At 37.1% G+C, this 14,808-nt stretch overlaps 1 protein-coding gene across 1 annotated transcript in view; it reads left to right on the forward strand.

The window, feature by feature from the left end:
• The first annotated feature begins 13,853 nt into the window (after nucleotides 1-13,853).
• FRMPD2 (FERM and PDZ domain containing 2) overlaps nucleotides 13,854-14,808 on the forward strand; it is a 36,799-nt gene continuing 35,844 nt past the window's right edge. The window contains exon 1 of the mRNA XM_010015992.1: nucleotides 13,854-13,977. Within this exon, the coding sequence (XP_010014294.1) occupies nucleotides 13,854-13,977 (124 nt within the window). The remainder of the gene's footprint in view (nucleotides 13,978-14,808) is intronic.

The raw sequence follows: 14,808 nt of genomic DNA on the forward strand, positions 1-14,808 counted from the left end.
GGAGTCTTGGGTGACATGGTTTAGTGTGTGGTGTTCCTGCTTATGGCAGGGGGGTTGGAACTAGATGATCTTAAGGTCCTTTCCAACCCTAACTATTCTATGATTCTATGATCTTACATATTGGCCTCTTTTTCTTCAAAACTGATATCAGGACTACACTAATCTGATCTGATTCCCATGAAGATACTGCTGTGAAATACCCCTGATAGCAAAGACCAGAACAAGAGCATAGACTCACATCCCTGTTACTTTGCTAAGCTAAATAGAGATGACTGGACCATTTCCAATCTGCTTAGAAATCATTATGGAAATAAAACTTTAATTTGTATGTTTACTGGATGTAGGGATGGTGCATGGAATTTCACTATCAGAAGAATTGGTTAGATCCTGTTGTGTAACTTGAGCAGACTTAAAACAAAAAGGGAGATTCCCTGATTTTTCTGAAAGCTCATGTGATCTCCATTTAGCTCTGATAGCTCAGGCAGTTTATGATCCACACCATGGGAATCTGAACTAAAACCAGTTAAACCTTTACAGAAGCACTGTGAGTCTTCTCTGTTTAACAGAAACCCCACACCTGACCTGTGGTTTTAATTTCGACAGCCTGCTTGTAGCACGATCAGCTGAGAAGTAAATAATAATCCTCACGTTTATGTAAACTTTAAGAGCTTCCCACACTTCAGCTTCTGTAGGATGAAGGCATTAATGTCAGAGAATAATTGGATTCTAACCACTGCCAGTTCTCAGAAAGCTGGACGGAACATAAGGGAGATCCTAAGCCTCCATCCAGCAGTTCCTTCACTAGGATAAATAGTCTCATCTTGTTAACCTTCTTTCACAGTGATCTAGTTACGTAAACTTTGCCACAATTACAAACATGTCATCTGTACACAGTAAGGATACAACAGATGAATAGAATAAATGCAACTGCAGCTTTCATACTGTGTGCTTTGAGTTCATAAGTCTGAAATACTGCTTTGGTTCAGACCAGTATGATGTGAATCATTTTCTAAAATGTCTGTTTTCAATGACTGTTTTGAATAGAGAAGGAACCATGGGTGAGAACTCGATTTCACAAATCTGGAACCGTTGCTTACACCAACAGAACAGTCACAGGTTTGCATTGGCCCCATGTTTTCATGAGAAGAGTGACTGAGTCTTTTCTTCAAGCAATAGAGTATAAAGTATTTAGGAACTTTGATTAGTTAATCAAATCAACATTTCTACCTACATTATTTCTAGCAAAATGATTCTACAAGCCACATGCCCTATTAACTCCATAAACAGCATTATACACACATCTACTTAAATCAAATCTGGTAGCTACAAATGCACCACTGTAAATAACTTAACTCCTCCCCACTCATCATGTGGGGAAGGAACAGCCACAAACTTCTGTGTTGCTTTTCTCCTGCTGGTATGACTGTATTGAACAATCAGGATGAATACATTACAAGGTGCATCAATGCTCAGAGTTTCTTTTCAACAGTCTTTTGCTGATCTGTTGATATTTGGATCTCTGAATTCAAAAAATGAAAAGCAGTATCAATACCAGTGATCACAGAAAAAGGGTCAACAAATAGTCTAATTACAGGATTGGCAAGATTTATCATTATATGTTGGTTTTGCTAGTTCCATAATATTCTGTTTGAGACATGTCAGATGTGAGAGTTTTCTACCTAATTTAATTTCTGCCTGCATTCCTGGCAGACTATTCTTCAGATCAGATTTATGACTTCTGGACCAAGACCAAATTTAGAAAAAAATAGATTTATTTTGCCGCTATAAAGAAAAGGGACCAGAGAAGGGATATGAAAAGATGAGTGGTGTGCCCAGTGTAAGAATTCAGCAAAATGGATGTTTTCAGTGACATTTTGCGTAAGGCAATATTGCATTTCTCAGTGTTAGAAAAGAAGAATTTGCAGCAGTTGAGATGATAAAAACCTGATTTTTTTTTTTTTAATAAAGCAGATCGTAGCTTGTAAATTTTATTCAAAGGACATGTCAAGATATCGATACAGTGGAAGGGTTGACCTAGGAAGATGACCAAACTGAACATGAAACCCAGGGTATGGGCTAGAGATAACAGTGGCATCATTCACATTCATTGAGTAAGAAAGGAAAAAGGAGTGAGAAATATGGAAATAACAGGGCAGGGTTTGGTCATGTTGAACTTAAATTACTAGTTGCATGAAGTTAAGCAAAGAGATTCAAGCCAAGGTTTTCGTTTGGACGTGAAAAGAGAAATCAACAGTGGAGAAACCTGTGAGGCACTGGCATAAAGACTGTAGCTGAAACTGCATCTGCAAATCACATTGCTTAGGGACAAATTATAGGGAGAAAGAGTAAACAAATGCAGGTTTGTGGAATGCCTATACAAAGCTGGAGGGAGAAAGTGAAGGATCTTCCATCTCCTCCCCAGAAGAGCACTTACGGAGGACAAGAATCAGGAATGGAGACAGACCTATGGTCAAAGGAAGGACAAGACATAAAGAAGAAGGTGGCTGAGTGTCAGCTGATGAATCAAGCAGTATGAGGATCTAGGGTAATGACAATTTCAGCTTCTGATGGAAAAATAATCTTGACTTGTGTCTACCATAGACATGAACAGCAAAAGAGATGGTTGCCTGATAAGAATATTTTCTTGCTGTACCTTTTGGTCTTTTTTATGATTCTGTATTTTATGTTGTGTCATCTAATTTTTGAGAGTCTTCTTTAAGAATAAAATGCTGTTTGCTCTATCCGAATACTAGCATTATCATAAAAGCGGGTATTTGCCATTTCAATATATAATGTACATTTAAAAAATTTCTCCTAGTTTTGGTTTTTTGTTTGTTTCATTGGTTTTATTGTTATTTCATTTATAACACTTGGAAGTAAATTAAGGAATTCATACTTTCTGCAGGCAGAGCAACTTCTGTTTAACTCAAACCAGAAGAAAGCTGTTTTAAAGATGGAAGGAATAAACCAGAATGCCAACAGAAAGAGAGCTGGGAAGAATGGAGGAACAATTTATTTGAAGAGCTTATTGAATAAGTCCAATCAAACTTTCTTTAGTTTTGCTAAGGTGGTTTTCTTCTTCACTTTCTTATGGCCAGCTCACAGTCACCCTGCAGCTCACTTTGCTCTGCTCTGAGCACAGAGCCACAAAAAAATATAAACCAATCAAATTCCCTTCTTCCAGGGTTTTTTTTTTTTTTTTGGGTTTTGGTTGGGGTTTTTTTTTGTTTGGTTTGGGTTTTTTGGTTTTTTTGGGTTTTTTTTGCCAGACAGACCCATCAAAATCTTATCCACATTGTTTATTGAACCTGAAGGATTTTGCTGCTCCTAAAAGACACACCCACCCCCTTAGATCATCAATCTCTGCTTTGGTGTAACACTTTTCTCTGGATTGGCAGGGGGCTGAAAGTGACATCAGTCTACAGGGCTTTAGATCTAATGCTCCCGTGTGCGTCAGGTAATCCAATTGAGTTCTTACATGTTGACGGACCCAGAGATTTATATTGAGGCACTTCCTAAAAGCTGACTTTTATTACCTGGCGGGTGAACTGCAAAACAGGGGAAGAAAAAAAAAAAAAAGAAGAAAAGGAAGGAGCATAAACAGCCTCAGCAGACATGACGTTACCTTCAGCTTTAAACCAGGAGCTGCTAGGCTTGGCTTGCAAGCAGGAGAAGGAACCTTACTGTTTACTTGCTTAGCCACTTGCCAGGCCACAGAGTGCTTGGTTACAATATATAAACAAAGCAGTAGAAAGAGAGAAAGGAAGAAAGAGAGAAACAGAAAGAAAGAAGACAGAAGGAAAGAAAGAAAAAGAGATAAAAACCCCAAGAAACAGAAGTCCAAGCAAGTCCTGATTATGGTTAATGAGACATTTACAACTATGATGATCTAAACAATCAGTATTGGGCAAAAGTGGAGAAGATTTCAGACTATTCTGGATGCAGCATCTGTCTAGCTTATACAGGTAGGTTCTTATGTGTTTCTCTTAATCTCATTATCAATTAAATAAGCATTAAAGTATTCATCTTCTTGGCTTTGTACAGCAGTATCTAATATTTACCCCTTTTTAATTAAAGTTCATTTAATTTCTCTCAAGTCATTAGCTAATTTTGATTAGAAGGATGAATGCTTGTATGAAAAATAACAATAAAGACCTGGTCAGATTGTGGTACAGAACATCAGTGCTCAGTCCCTCGTGCCTTCTTCTGGAGTTAGAAACATTCACCTATGGCAGAATTTCACTGAGAAAAATTCAGAGTACCTCAGCCTATTTTTATTTCCTATTGAAGGTAAAGGAATAGTTAGTGCTTTTATGCAAAGATGTCTTCATTTGTATAACACACAGTTCACATGATTCTAGAAACCATATTTAAGTATGTTATTTATTCATGGATTTATACTGTGTACTATGATTTAGGAAACAGCACTGAACTCCAAACACCAGGAAGATTACCAGTGATGACAACATGGGACTAAAGACTCTCAATTAAAAAACTGGTTTCCTAATTTTTCTCTACTGCTCTCTAGTGTGATTTTAGGCAAGTCTCTGCATTATAGTTTGCAATTTCTAAAATAAAAGCAGCCTTATTTTATATAGTTCTGGCATATGCTTCATAAATGTTAGTAACTTAGAAATTTGAATGTGGAAATTCCAGAGGAATACAAATAATGGTAATTTACTCTTTACATCTAAAGTGGTTCATTGATGACAGCAAACTGCACCATCCTCAGTGATGTGGTGAAAGAAGGCACTGACACTTTCTCAGGCGATAAAGCCAATCAGCATCAGAATCAAGATCAGAAGCTTTAGCTTCCTCTACTGCAAACAGAGGTATAACTGTACCACTTTTAGGACTCAAAAAGTAGCTTCAGAATACCTGTTTAACATGTTAGGTATAGGCAAAAACCAGCAGCATTGACTACAGCAGGATTAGCTGCTTGAGAAACTATCTGGGAAGCCTTGACAGTATAGGCTAAAGTCTCAGCTCTTCATCTTTAATTGGGGACTTAACTTTGCTCTGGCACCTGAAGAAGCTAGAAGAAAGCCTGCTCAGGTTCTTTTACCCGTGCTATGGTGCTACCTTTCAACCCCAGCATCGGCAAATCATTTGATTCTTCATTCCTATGTCTGGAACAAGACTGCCTTATTGAAGAGAATTTACAGAATGCATTAAAAAGGACATAAGCCAATAAATATAGAAAAGAAATACTACTGTGGTGCTTCAGTTCTACTGTCTTACTATTTCCAGCACTGCAGCAGCAGACAGTATGTCTTTGAAGCTTCATTCTTTGAAGCACTGGAATGTTGATTATCTATTAGATGTATTAGATTCAGTTCTAGGCGACCAGTCTGTTGTGCTCACTTGTAGAATGAGTTTTCAATGAAAGGTTCATGAAAAAAATAAAAGCATGGCAGTAGCTTTCTGTTATAGATAGATACTCTGTGAGGTCTTTGGGGTTTGATATCACCCAGGGTGGAGGCGATATGGCACATAAGCTTAGCAAGAACAAACACAGCACCACTTTCTTTTGCATGCATTTATCCAGGCAGATGTTTTTATACATTTCTACTGAAAGAAGATCTTTCTGCAAACTGACTGCAGTGTAATATTCTCACAGATAGGTTCCCTTTGAAGTAAAGAAGAAATAAGAATTTGGCCCTGTAAGTCTGATTCTGTCAGATGCCGAGTTCTATATTTTCTTTTGGCATAAATAACATTTTGTGCCTTTGAGGAACAATGCCCATAGATCTTTTAATAAAGCCACAACTCTTAACACCCTTACTACTCAGCTTATGAAATTCTCTGCTGAGAGGCACATAAGCACACTGCCCAGGAATCAGATTTCAGTTCCCTCCTTCAAAGATTAGACTCTTTAAAGACTAGCCCAACCCATGAGAAGTTTATGATTTCCTACCGATGAAGTTTGGCTCTAATCAGCAATGAAATTTTATCCCCCTGGAGTGCTGAATACTTTGCAACAGTCTGGTTAATTCTCCCATTGATTAAAGTGCATGTTTCTAGAAAGGAAATAAAGAAATTCCCATTAGTGGGTGAAAAAATTTTTGTATCATTATAGCTGTAATTCTTGTGGCATAATCTTTCTAAGGAAAAGTCAACAAGGCAACTCCCTTATTGACTTGTCAGTGTTTACAGATTTGGCTCCACCTGTCTACTTCATTTGAACAGAATTTTTTCATGTCATTTTATTTGTTTATTCAGATTATAAACCCATAAATTTCCACCCCGTATTTTAGAGAGTTGAATTTCATTCTTACTGAGATTCACCTCTCTGGTATGAGGAATGCAGTCCATACTTTCCAAAATTATACTTACAAGCATACAGTAAGTCAGAGTATAACTTTTATATATAGAATGTATGTGAATAAATATGATTTAAATTAATTTTAAACTAGATCTTTAAAAAAATGTATTCTTTTCAGTCTCTTCCAACTTTTCATGCATCTATTATTTATTATTTTATAGACAAGCAGCATTGAAACATAGTAGGTTGTACTTAAGCAAAGTAATTAGTAATTATCCAATTTTTTGATCCAGTTACTATATTTCCAGGTAAAAATCACGTTGTCATGAGTGATAGCATGTATCAAGAACTGACTTTAAATATACTAAAGGTTTACTAATTAGCCCTAAGATGCATTATATACACAAGAATCTCAAAGTTTAATTTAGACATTTAAAAAAGTCTGAAGTACACAGCGAGAGAATCTGATCTCTTCAGATACTTTCCTTTGTTGTTTTTCTACAATATTATATTACATTGATTTTCAATAGTTTTTTTATGTATTTCCCCTAAGATTGTCAGTAGCAGTCATTAGTTTGGTGATAGCAACAACATTCCCTTAATTCAATTTTAACTACATTTTAATGTATTAGGAGAATTTACTTTTTGACAGTTTATGTGTGTTTTCAATTTTAAATGTTATAGATGAGTAGTGCCTGTAAGTACAATATATTGAGTTGTCATTTCTTAGTAAATAATTTCTATACTATATTTTTGAAAAGCTTAATTTTTTTATGGAGGAGTACTGCTCTTCAAAACCAAAATATAACTCTAAGTATTAAACCAGAACTGTCATCAACTCAACAGAGGCAATCGGATCCTATCCAAAGCTCAAAATTACAGACTGAAGTGATCATCTTTTTTCCTTTGTAGCCAACTGCATGTTATAGTTTTACTGATTGTTAGGAATCAGATGCAAACCAGAACGGGTTTAGCGTTCTCACTGAAAGACAGTTTGGTCCCACCTTTCAGTGCTTCTTCAGTATCTCTTACCTACCTAGTCCTAGTTATTTTGGAGACCAACATCAAACCTCCATAGAGTATTCCAAATTACAAGGTTTGGATTTTTATGGGTTTTTTTTAAAGAAGCATACAACATGCAGCCTTGAGCAACAAAAGACTCTGATCCTCATGTGAAAATTGTTCATTTAAGAAAATTCCAGTGTAGAAACCCTGGAGTGGAGCAGAATTATTTCACTGATCTCAAATTGTCTGTAGAGACCCAGAATCAGTTTAATACATATGTACTGTGCAGTAATCTTGTGCCTCTATTAAAAGCAAGCCCTATCTTCCAGGTTCAATTCAGAAATGATTCTGTACATCAAATATTTAATCTTCATGCATATTGGGATATTTTTTGATTTTAAAAACATCTCTGCATTCACATTTATAACTATATAATATGTAAGTGCATAATGGAGATCAGTTAAGTATCTTCCTGGAGATACCTCCTGCAGAATGCAGAGGTGGTTCTGGCTGTGGTTCAGGTTTGTGCCAAACACTGTCCCTGCCACCATAACTCAGAGAAGTCAGAGGCAGCAAGATTGATGCTAGCTGCATCTCTATCTTCTCCACCTGTGACTATAGAAAGTGTTCTGCCTTCGTCATGACACATCAATGTACTGCTAGGCTCGGGACAGACTTTCTTAAATTCTCTAGATTTACTTTGGAATTATCACTGATTATTTCAAAACTATAGCTTAATTCAAATATTAATATTAGCCATATTTTTAATCCTCCTAATTTTGTATTCCAAGTTTGATTTATTGCACAGCAAGTCCTGAGATAGGCTGCAAGAAATTTTTTTTGGTGTATTTGGAATAATTGATATTAAAAAAGCACTTTTCTTGCCCTTAGTCAGATATTACTTGTGTTTTAATTTACTTCTAGTCTTCCGTGAATTTTCAGTCCCTTTTGATGAAGTTTCTGAACTCCTATAAAGATGTAAAGATACAAAATCATCACTGGGCTATTCTTAAATATAGAGCACTTCAAAGCAATGTGATACTGTAAGTTATTAATCTTTGAGGGGTGGGACCACAGAGGAAAAGCAAGAGATAGGACAGACAGACTGATTTTATCTAGGTCGAAGTCCTCACATGGGTGTGTACAGAAATTACATTACTTGCTATGTTAATTAACCCATTGTCTAGCACCTCATGTCAGGCAAAAGGATGCTTACTAAAAATGCACTTTTCTATTCGCTTTCATTCGAAAGATCTTTAAGAATTAGCAAGTCTGTCTTGCTAGTCTGTTAACTGTGTACTCCTTTTAATCCTTTAAAATCAGTCTATTAGCCCTCCAGCACCATAGTAAAATGTCATTTCAAGTTCCCATCTTTCCTGGCATTTGATCAGCCTGGATTTGAAAGCAGATTGCTTGACATCTTGCAGAATAGTACCTGGGGTCCTCTGGCTAAGTCCATCTTCTAAAAAATTTTTTTTCCTCCATTTCATTTTCTGCCACTTATACAAGAAGTTTTGCCTTTGGCTATACTGAAGTAGGATTAGGTCCCCTTGGTTTTGGTCATTTATTTACAAGAGGTACTTTTAGACTATCAGGCAGTACCTGAGGCTTAAATGTATAGCTAAGAGATTGGATTAAAAGAGCTGAAATTGATAGAAGGCTAAGAAAAATACTGTACCTGAAGAACGCTGGCTGAAGACCATCTTTTTATAGACTTGTGTGTAGTTTTATTGCTTCAATGCAGCAATAGAAGAAACAATTCCTGGTCTCTAAAGTCGCCCTTGAAAGTGACTGATGGAGATTCAGATACTTCCCCACAGCATAGAGGTTATAATAAACAAAATCAGTATTAGCCAACTTCTTGTGTCTTCATGTGCACAGGGTTTATACCAGCTTACACATACTGTTAGGAGTAGACCACTTTTTCTGGATATGGTGGTGCAAATGGTAGAGGTTACACTCCAAGCCCACGCTTACTTGCCTGTCAGTAGAAGCCTACACTCATACTCTTTTAGTGAGGTTGGTGGCTGAGGTTAGCAACCTCTTAGATCTGTCAGAGGACCTACTTATGTGGCCTCTCTCTGGCTCACTCATGTCTAAATCAGTTAGTGACCTCTAGTAGAGGGGCTGTGATGAGCATATATGTCCAAACCATAAATAGACAACACACCTTTCTCAGACACAACTGCTTACAAAATCTATGCCTAATTGCAACCTTCAGCAATTTAAAAGCTGGTTAAGTTTCCAGCTAGGTATTTTTTGATATACAGATAGAGTAATGGAGCAGAACTGGATGTTCAATCAGAAGAAAGACAAGACCACTGCAAGAACAACTTCCAGGAAGTAAAAATTGAAAGGTATTTCTGGTCTGACAGAAGCCTTTCCAGTTCACAGAATGCTTGGTTCCTACCCAAGGTTAATCCTTTGTTGCTGTTCTGCATATACAGAAACCTTTTGCCAAAGTTCTCATTTCCAGTTTTTCTTCAGGATGCCCAAATGGGGCAAATCTATGCTGCTTCATGCCTTTAAAAGTAGATCAGAAACAAACTTGACCCCATGTTTTCAAAATCTAAATGTGATTTCTCCTTCCTCACCGTCTTATTCACTCCTGTGTCCTATGATGTCCCTTTTTCATCTGTTTCTTTTCATCATCATCCAAGTAATGAATTAAGATTTTCATGCTATAGAAACTGATCCTACAGCTGAACAAAATCCCAAGTAAACTCCCTCTGATAGGGTTGCATGAAGAGAGCTGTCATTTATCAGGAATCCAGATGCCCCATTCATCCTGAAGATATTCAATTCACATGATAGTGTTCGATAAGGGAAGGACAGTTTTCTTATGAAAGTAGGTTTTTACCTCTTTTGTTTTCTTTATACAGTCAACAAAGCAGCAAAATTAAAGATGAAGGTTGGCAAAAGCAAAGTTGCTCCCTTACATTTTACTAAATAAGATTGCCAAATCTAATAAAGCCAAATTGCATGTAAAGTGACAATGGCATATGAAATTACTAATGTGTGATTGTTATTAAGTGTTAAATTCAGATGTAAAGCTGTAGTTCATTAACTTTTATAATCCATTCCATTTCTTTCATTGACCCTAGCTTTCAATGACTGCTTGGATGAAAGCTTGCACATATGATTTAAAAAAAAAATATGAATACCAAAATAGAATATAACAATTTAGAAAGAAATGTGATAAATTGATGGATGTTTGTGGAAAAATGATGGGTTAGCCTCACCTCAGCATACCTTTCATATCTATACAAGAAGAGTAGATTAAATTCTCCTAGGGGAAACTTTAGTGACTTTAGACAGTCCATGCAATGAATGAACGAATGTGTTGCAAAGATTGGAATAGAGAGGATATTTTAAGCTAATTTGCCTATTTGGATGTTACTACCTTCTTCTGTAGAAGACAGCAGAAGATTTGTCTTTGACCTCAGAGCTACTTTTTCCAGGCACAAAATGTTAACCTCTATATCCTGGCCAAACTCCAAAGTGGGTGATTACATTCTGCTGCTCTAATTTTTCCCTGCAGGCTCAACTAGATCTACCAGCATTGCCTGATGTGTAGGGTTACTGTAAACAACCCAGTCCCTTTTTGCAAGGTTATTGTTAACCTTTTCTTCTATGACTCCTAATTTGTCTGCTTTGCCTTATCAGTTGTAGCTTGTTTGAAGGTCAGAATTGTTTGGATCTGGATCACAGCTTTTATCAAATTGAGGGACCGTGAATATGTGCAGTGCTACAGTGGTAACATCTTTATATCACTTTTACTCTCAGATCTTATACAGAGCGTAGCCTGGCTATAAAAGGAAATGAAATGTATTTTTTTTCCCAAGCACTTGCACAGATATACTTTTGTCAGGTATCACATCATGATGGTCTTGAAAGCCAAAAGTCAAAAATACATCCCCAAATTACAGGGCATTACAAATGTGTTTAAAAATCACTTGCCAATTGACTTATAAATTAACACATTCCTTAACTTTACATGCCATTAAAGCAATAATTTCTTATACTTAAAGAGATTATGATTTCCATGGCCTTAAAATCTTACAATTTTTGGAAGAAGTTTGCACATTGCTGCGAGCAGTATTTGTTTAATTCATACATTCATTTAATTCATGATCTGAGACATTAATTTTACTCTTAGAAAAAGCATTCACTACAAAATATAAGCAGATCTGGTCTTACTTTTGATTTCCCTTTGTCTCTATGAGGTTGTAACACCTGTACTCTGCATAGTTGCTTATTGAGTAATTTACACTAGTTAGATACATCAGCACTTTTATCACTAGATATATCAGCACTTATATCACTTGATTTCTGTCTAAAATGAAGAATGCAGTCAGTGCTTCTTCCCCCAGCACAGTCTCAAAAAAACCAGCACTAAGTACAGTCGCGGATTACCCATATGAAGAAGCCATACAGATTCTAGCTATGGGGATGTGAATTGATTGCTTAGTCCCGGTACCACAGGGTTAAGTGAAATGCTATCACAGTAATTTATTATTAAGAGAAATGGTGATGGCTTAGATTAAGAAGATTTGTCTGTCTCTTCTAATTAAGGTTAAATTCTTAAGAAGCTTTACTACCCTTTGAAGCTACAGAGACTAAAATTAGGACTCTAGTTCTGTTTAAAATGTCACTAGGTTGGTCCATAATCATATAGGGATTGCAGCAAGGGATCATTCTTCCAATGTTGTGATTCCTTGTTTGGAAGCTAGTGAGCCAAAACAAGATCCCATAAATCAAAGTTGGAGTAATCTATTAATCAGCAACAAATTGGTCCTGCAGAACTTCATAATGCTCTTGCAGTGACCCCTTGAAGACTGCATAATGAACAGGAAGCTGGCAAAGAAGCCAGCTGTAAGACGCACTAAATTCTATTGGAGACAAAGAGCAAATGGTAGCAGTAAGTGGGCTGCATAAAAAGGATGAAGAAATGGTTAGGGGAAAGATCTGTTTTCAGGCTCTAAGTGAACTCATTTTACAGTGGTGTTTATAAATCCTATATGTGAGAATAGCATCCTAGGCTCTTGTGTCCTCACTTGGTGGTCTACAGACAATATCAAAACCTCAAAACAATAGATGGATCACTTCCAAAGGATGTTGGGGAGGGACTTCTGAGTAGGGACTGTAGTGGAAGGACAAGGGGTAATGGCTTCAAACTTAAACGGGAAGTTTAGATTAGGACAAAGGGTAATGGCTTCAAACTTAAGCAGGGGAAGTTTAGATTAGATATAAGGAAGAAATTCTTCACAGTGAGGGTGGTGAGGCACTGGAATGGGTTGCCCAAGGAAGTTGTGAATGCTCCAACCCTGGCGGTGTTCAAGACCAGACTGGACAGAGCCTTGGGGGACATAGTTTAGTGCGAGGTGTCCCTGCTCATGGCAGGGGAGTTGGAACTAGATGATCTTAAGGTCCTTTCCAACCCTAACTATTCTATGATTCTATTTACACAGCATACAATGAGCTCACTGTTACAGTATAGTAACAGCAAAAGGGTAAATTAAGTTCAAAAGGTTTTAGCGAATTTTAAGCTTGGATTCAGTTTTCCTTACAGATGTGTAGACCTAGAGCAGCTCTGCCTATATTAGTAAATTATAAAAATGTAAAATTGGTGAAATAGAAAAATCAGACCCGTTTATGAAGAACAAAACCTTCTTTGACAATATTGAGTATGATAACACATTTGGAGGAAAAGAAGCCTTGATACTTCAAGTCACAAGTCAGTTTCTAGTTGGCTGGGATTAAGAAAATTCTGATAGGTAAGAAATTATAAATTATGATTTGCTACAGGTTGCTTTTCTCTAAATTATCTGATGCTACACTGCATTGGGACGAAACAGAGAGTGTGTGCACCAACATTCTTCTGAAGTATGCCAGGTCTTATGAACCTTTCAGAAAAAACAGTGTGCTGGGAGCCACTAAATTGCTATTCAGCAGCTCATAAAGGGAATAATCTTTACTTGGGTTAGTGAAAGAAAGCAAGTTTATATGTGTATTGGTATGGATGAACTGCAAATTCAGTCACAAGTATCTGACCAGGAAAATTTCTCATCAATGAGAATCCAGTAAGTCTACAAGCTTATACTGATCAATCTTCTGAGCAATGAATGAAACTCAATTGCTCTGTTGGACTATGTTTACAAACCTTCCATGTTACAGTGCATCTCTTTTGCTTTGCCATTCTTTTCTCTTAGGTTAACTCTGTAATGTTTTTATAGACAAGAACATCCAATTAAGCAGCAAAATCAATGCGCTACCATTCACATAACCAATCACAAAGTCTGAATAGCACATATTCATGGAGGATCTCCCAAGTAAAATCTATTTGCCCTAAATAATCTTGTGATTGGTCTCAAATGATGAGTAAAAGGGCTCCAAAAGGTTACAGGGAATCACTTAGTTCAGACCCCTTTATTTACTCTTACTCAGATTAAGATAGGAATGAATGATACCTACCTTTAGTGAACAAAGAAGCAAGGTGGTTCACAAAACATTGTGAGAGAAGGGTACAGCTGTGAGCAGTATACTTTTGTGTGTCCAGCATCTGGTTTCTATTGCAGCAGGCATGAGCAGTTCCTGTGTGACACTGGCCGAGGTCCTGTGGGCAAAAGGAAGCCCTTTGGAGGAAGAAGAAATATGGGCACTCTTGTACCTGGCCACCGAGCAGCTTCTGGAGGACCTTTACAAAGGTGAGGTGAAAAGCATCTTCTTATACTTTTTACTGTCGGAAATTCATTCCTGAGTTCTTTTAGCTCTTCAGGGGTGTGTGAGACAAAAAGCACTAATGGCAATATTAGCATATTGATAATAAAAATGAGAACTGTTTCAGTGCAGCTGGCATTACATGCAGACCACTCTGCTTGCATAAGAGACCTTCACAGCATTTTTTTTTCAAATTACACATCAGATATTAATTCATCTAAGTACAACTATACATGGTGGAACAGGACAGAAGAGTCCTTCCTAAAGTCTAGAATCCCATCCTTCATGTTCCAGTAGAGGAAAACAGGCAAATCCACATGGTTCCTCATTCAGCTAGTAAGATACTTCCACCCTTGATAATAACGACTTATCATAGTGGCTAGGCAAGTCTTCATAATGAACGCTTGCCAAGCAGGCCACCTGTACAAGAAAGCACAGCTGAGCAACCTGTCACATTTTGAGAACTGTTTATGACAATGGATATTCCTTTTGAGGGGAGAATGGATGAGTTCTTTCCTCAGGAGAATGCAGAACAAAAATACAAAATACTGAAAACAAGCAATATGTAACTTCTACTATAGCTGGAGGGCTGAACTTTTATTATCAACTAATGTTTAATGGACTGGAACACTATAGGAGGTTGAGTATAACATCAGTTCTCTATAAGCTAGTGTAAAAAGAGGGTAGAACATCACAGACAAGACAGGCACCAGGAATGTGCAAAGGAGTGCAGCACAGAGATACCCACTTGGATAGATTCAGCTCAGGTTCATCACAGCTTATTAATTCTGTCCCAGACACTAAAGCTGACACGACGC

Source organism: Nestor notabilis, unplaced genomic scaffold (genome assembly GCF_000696875.1).
Source record: "Nestor notabilis isolate BGI_N333 unplaced genomic scaffold, ASM69687v1 scaffold15806, whole genome shotgun sequence".
Lineage (NCBI taxonomy): Eukaryota > Metazoa > Chordata > Aves > Psittaciformes > Psittacidae > Nestor > Nestor notabilis.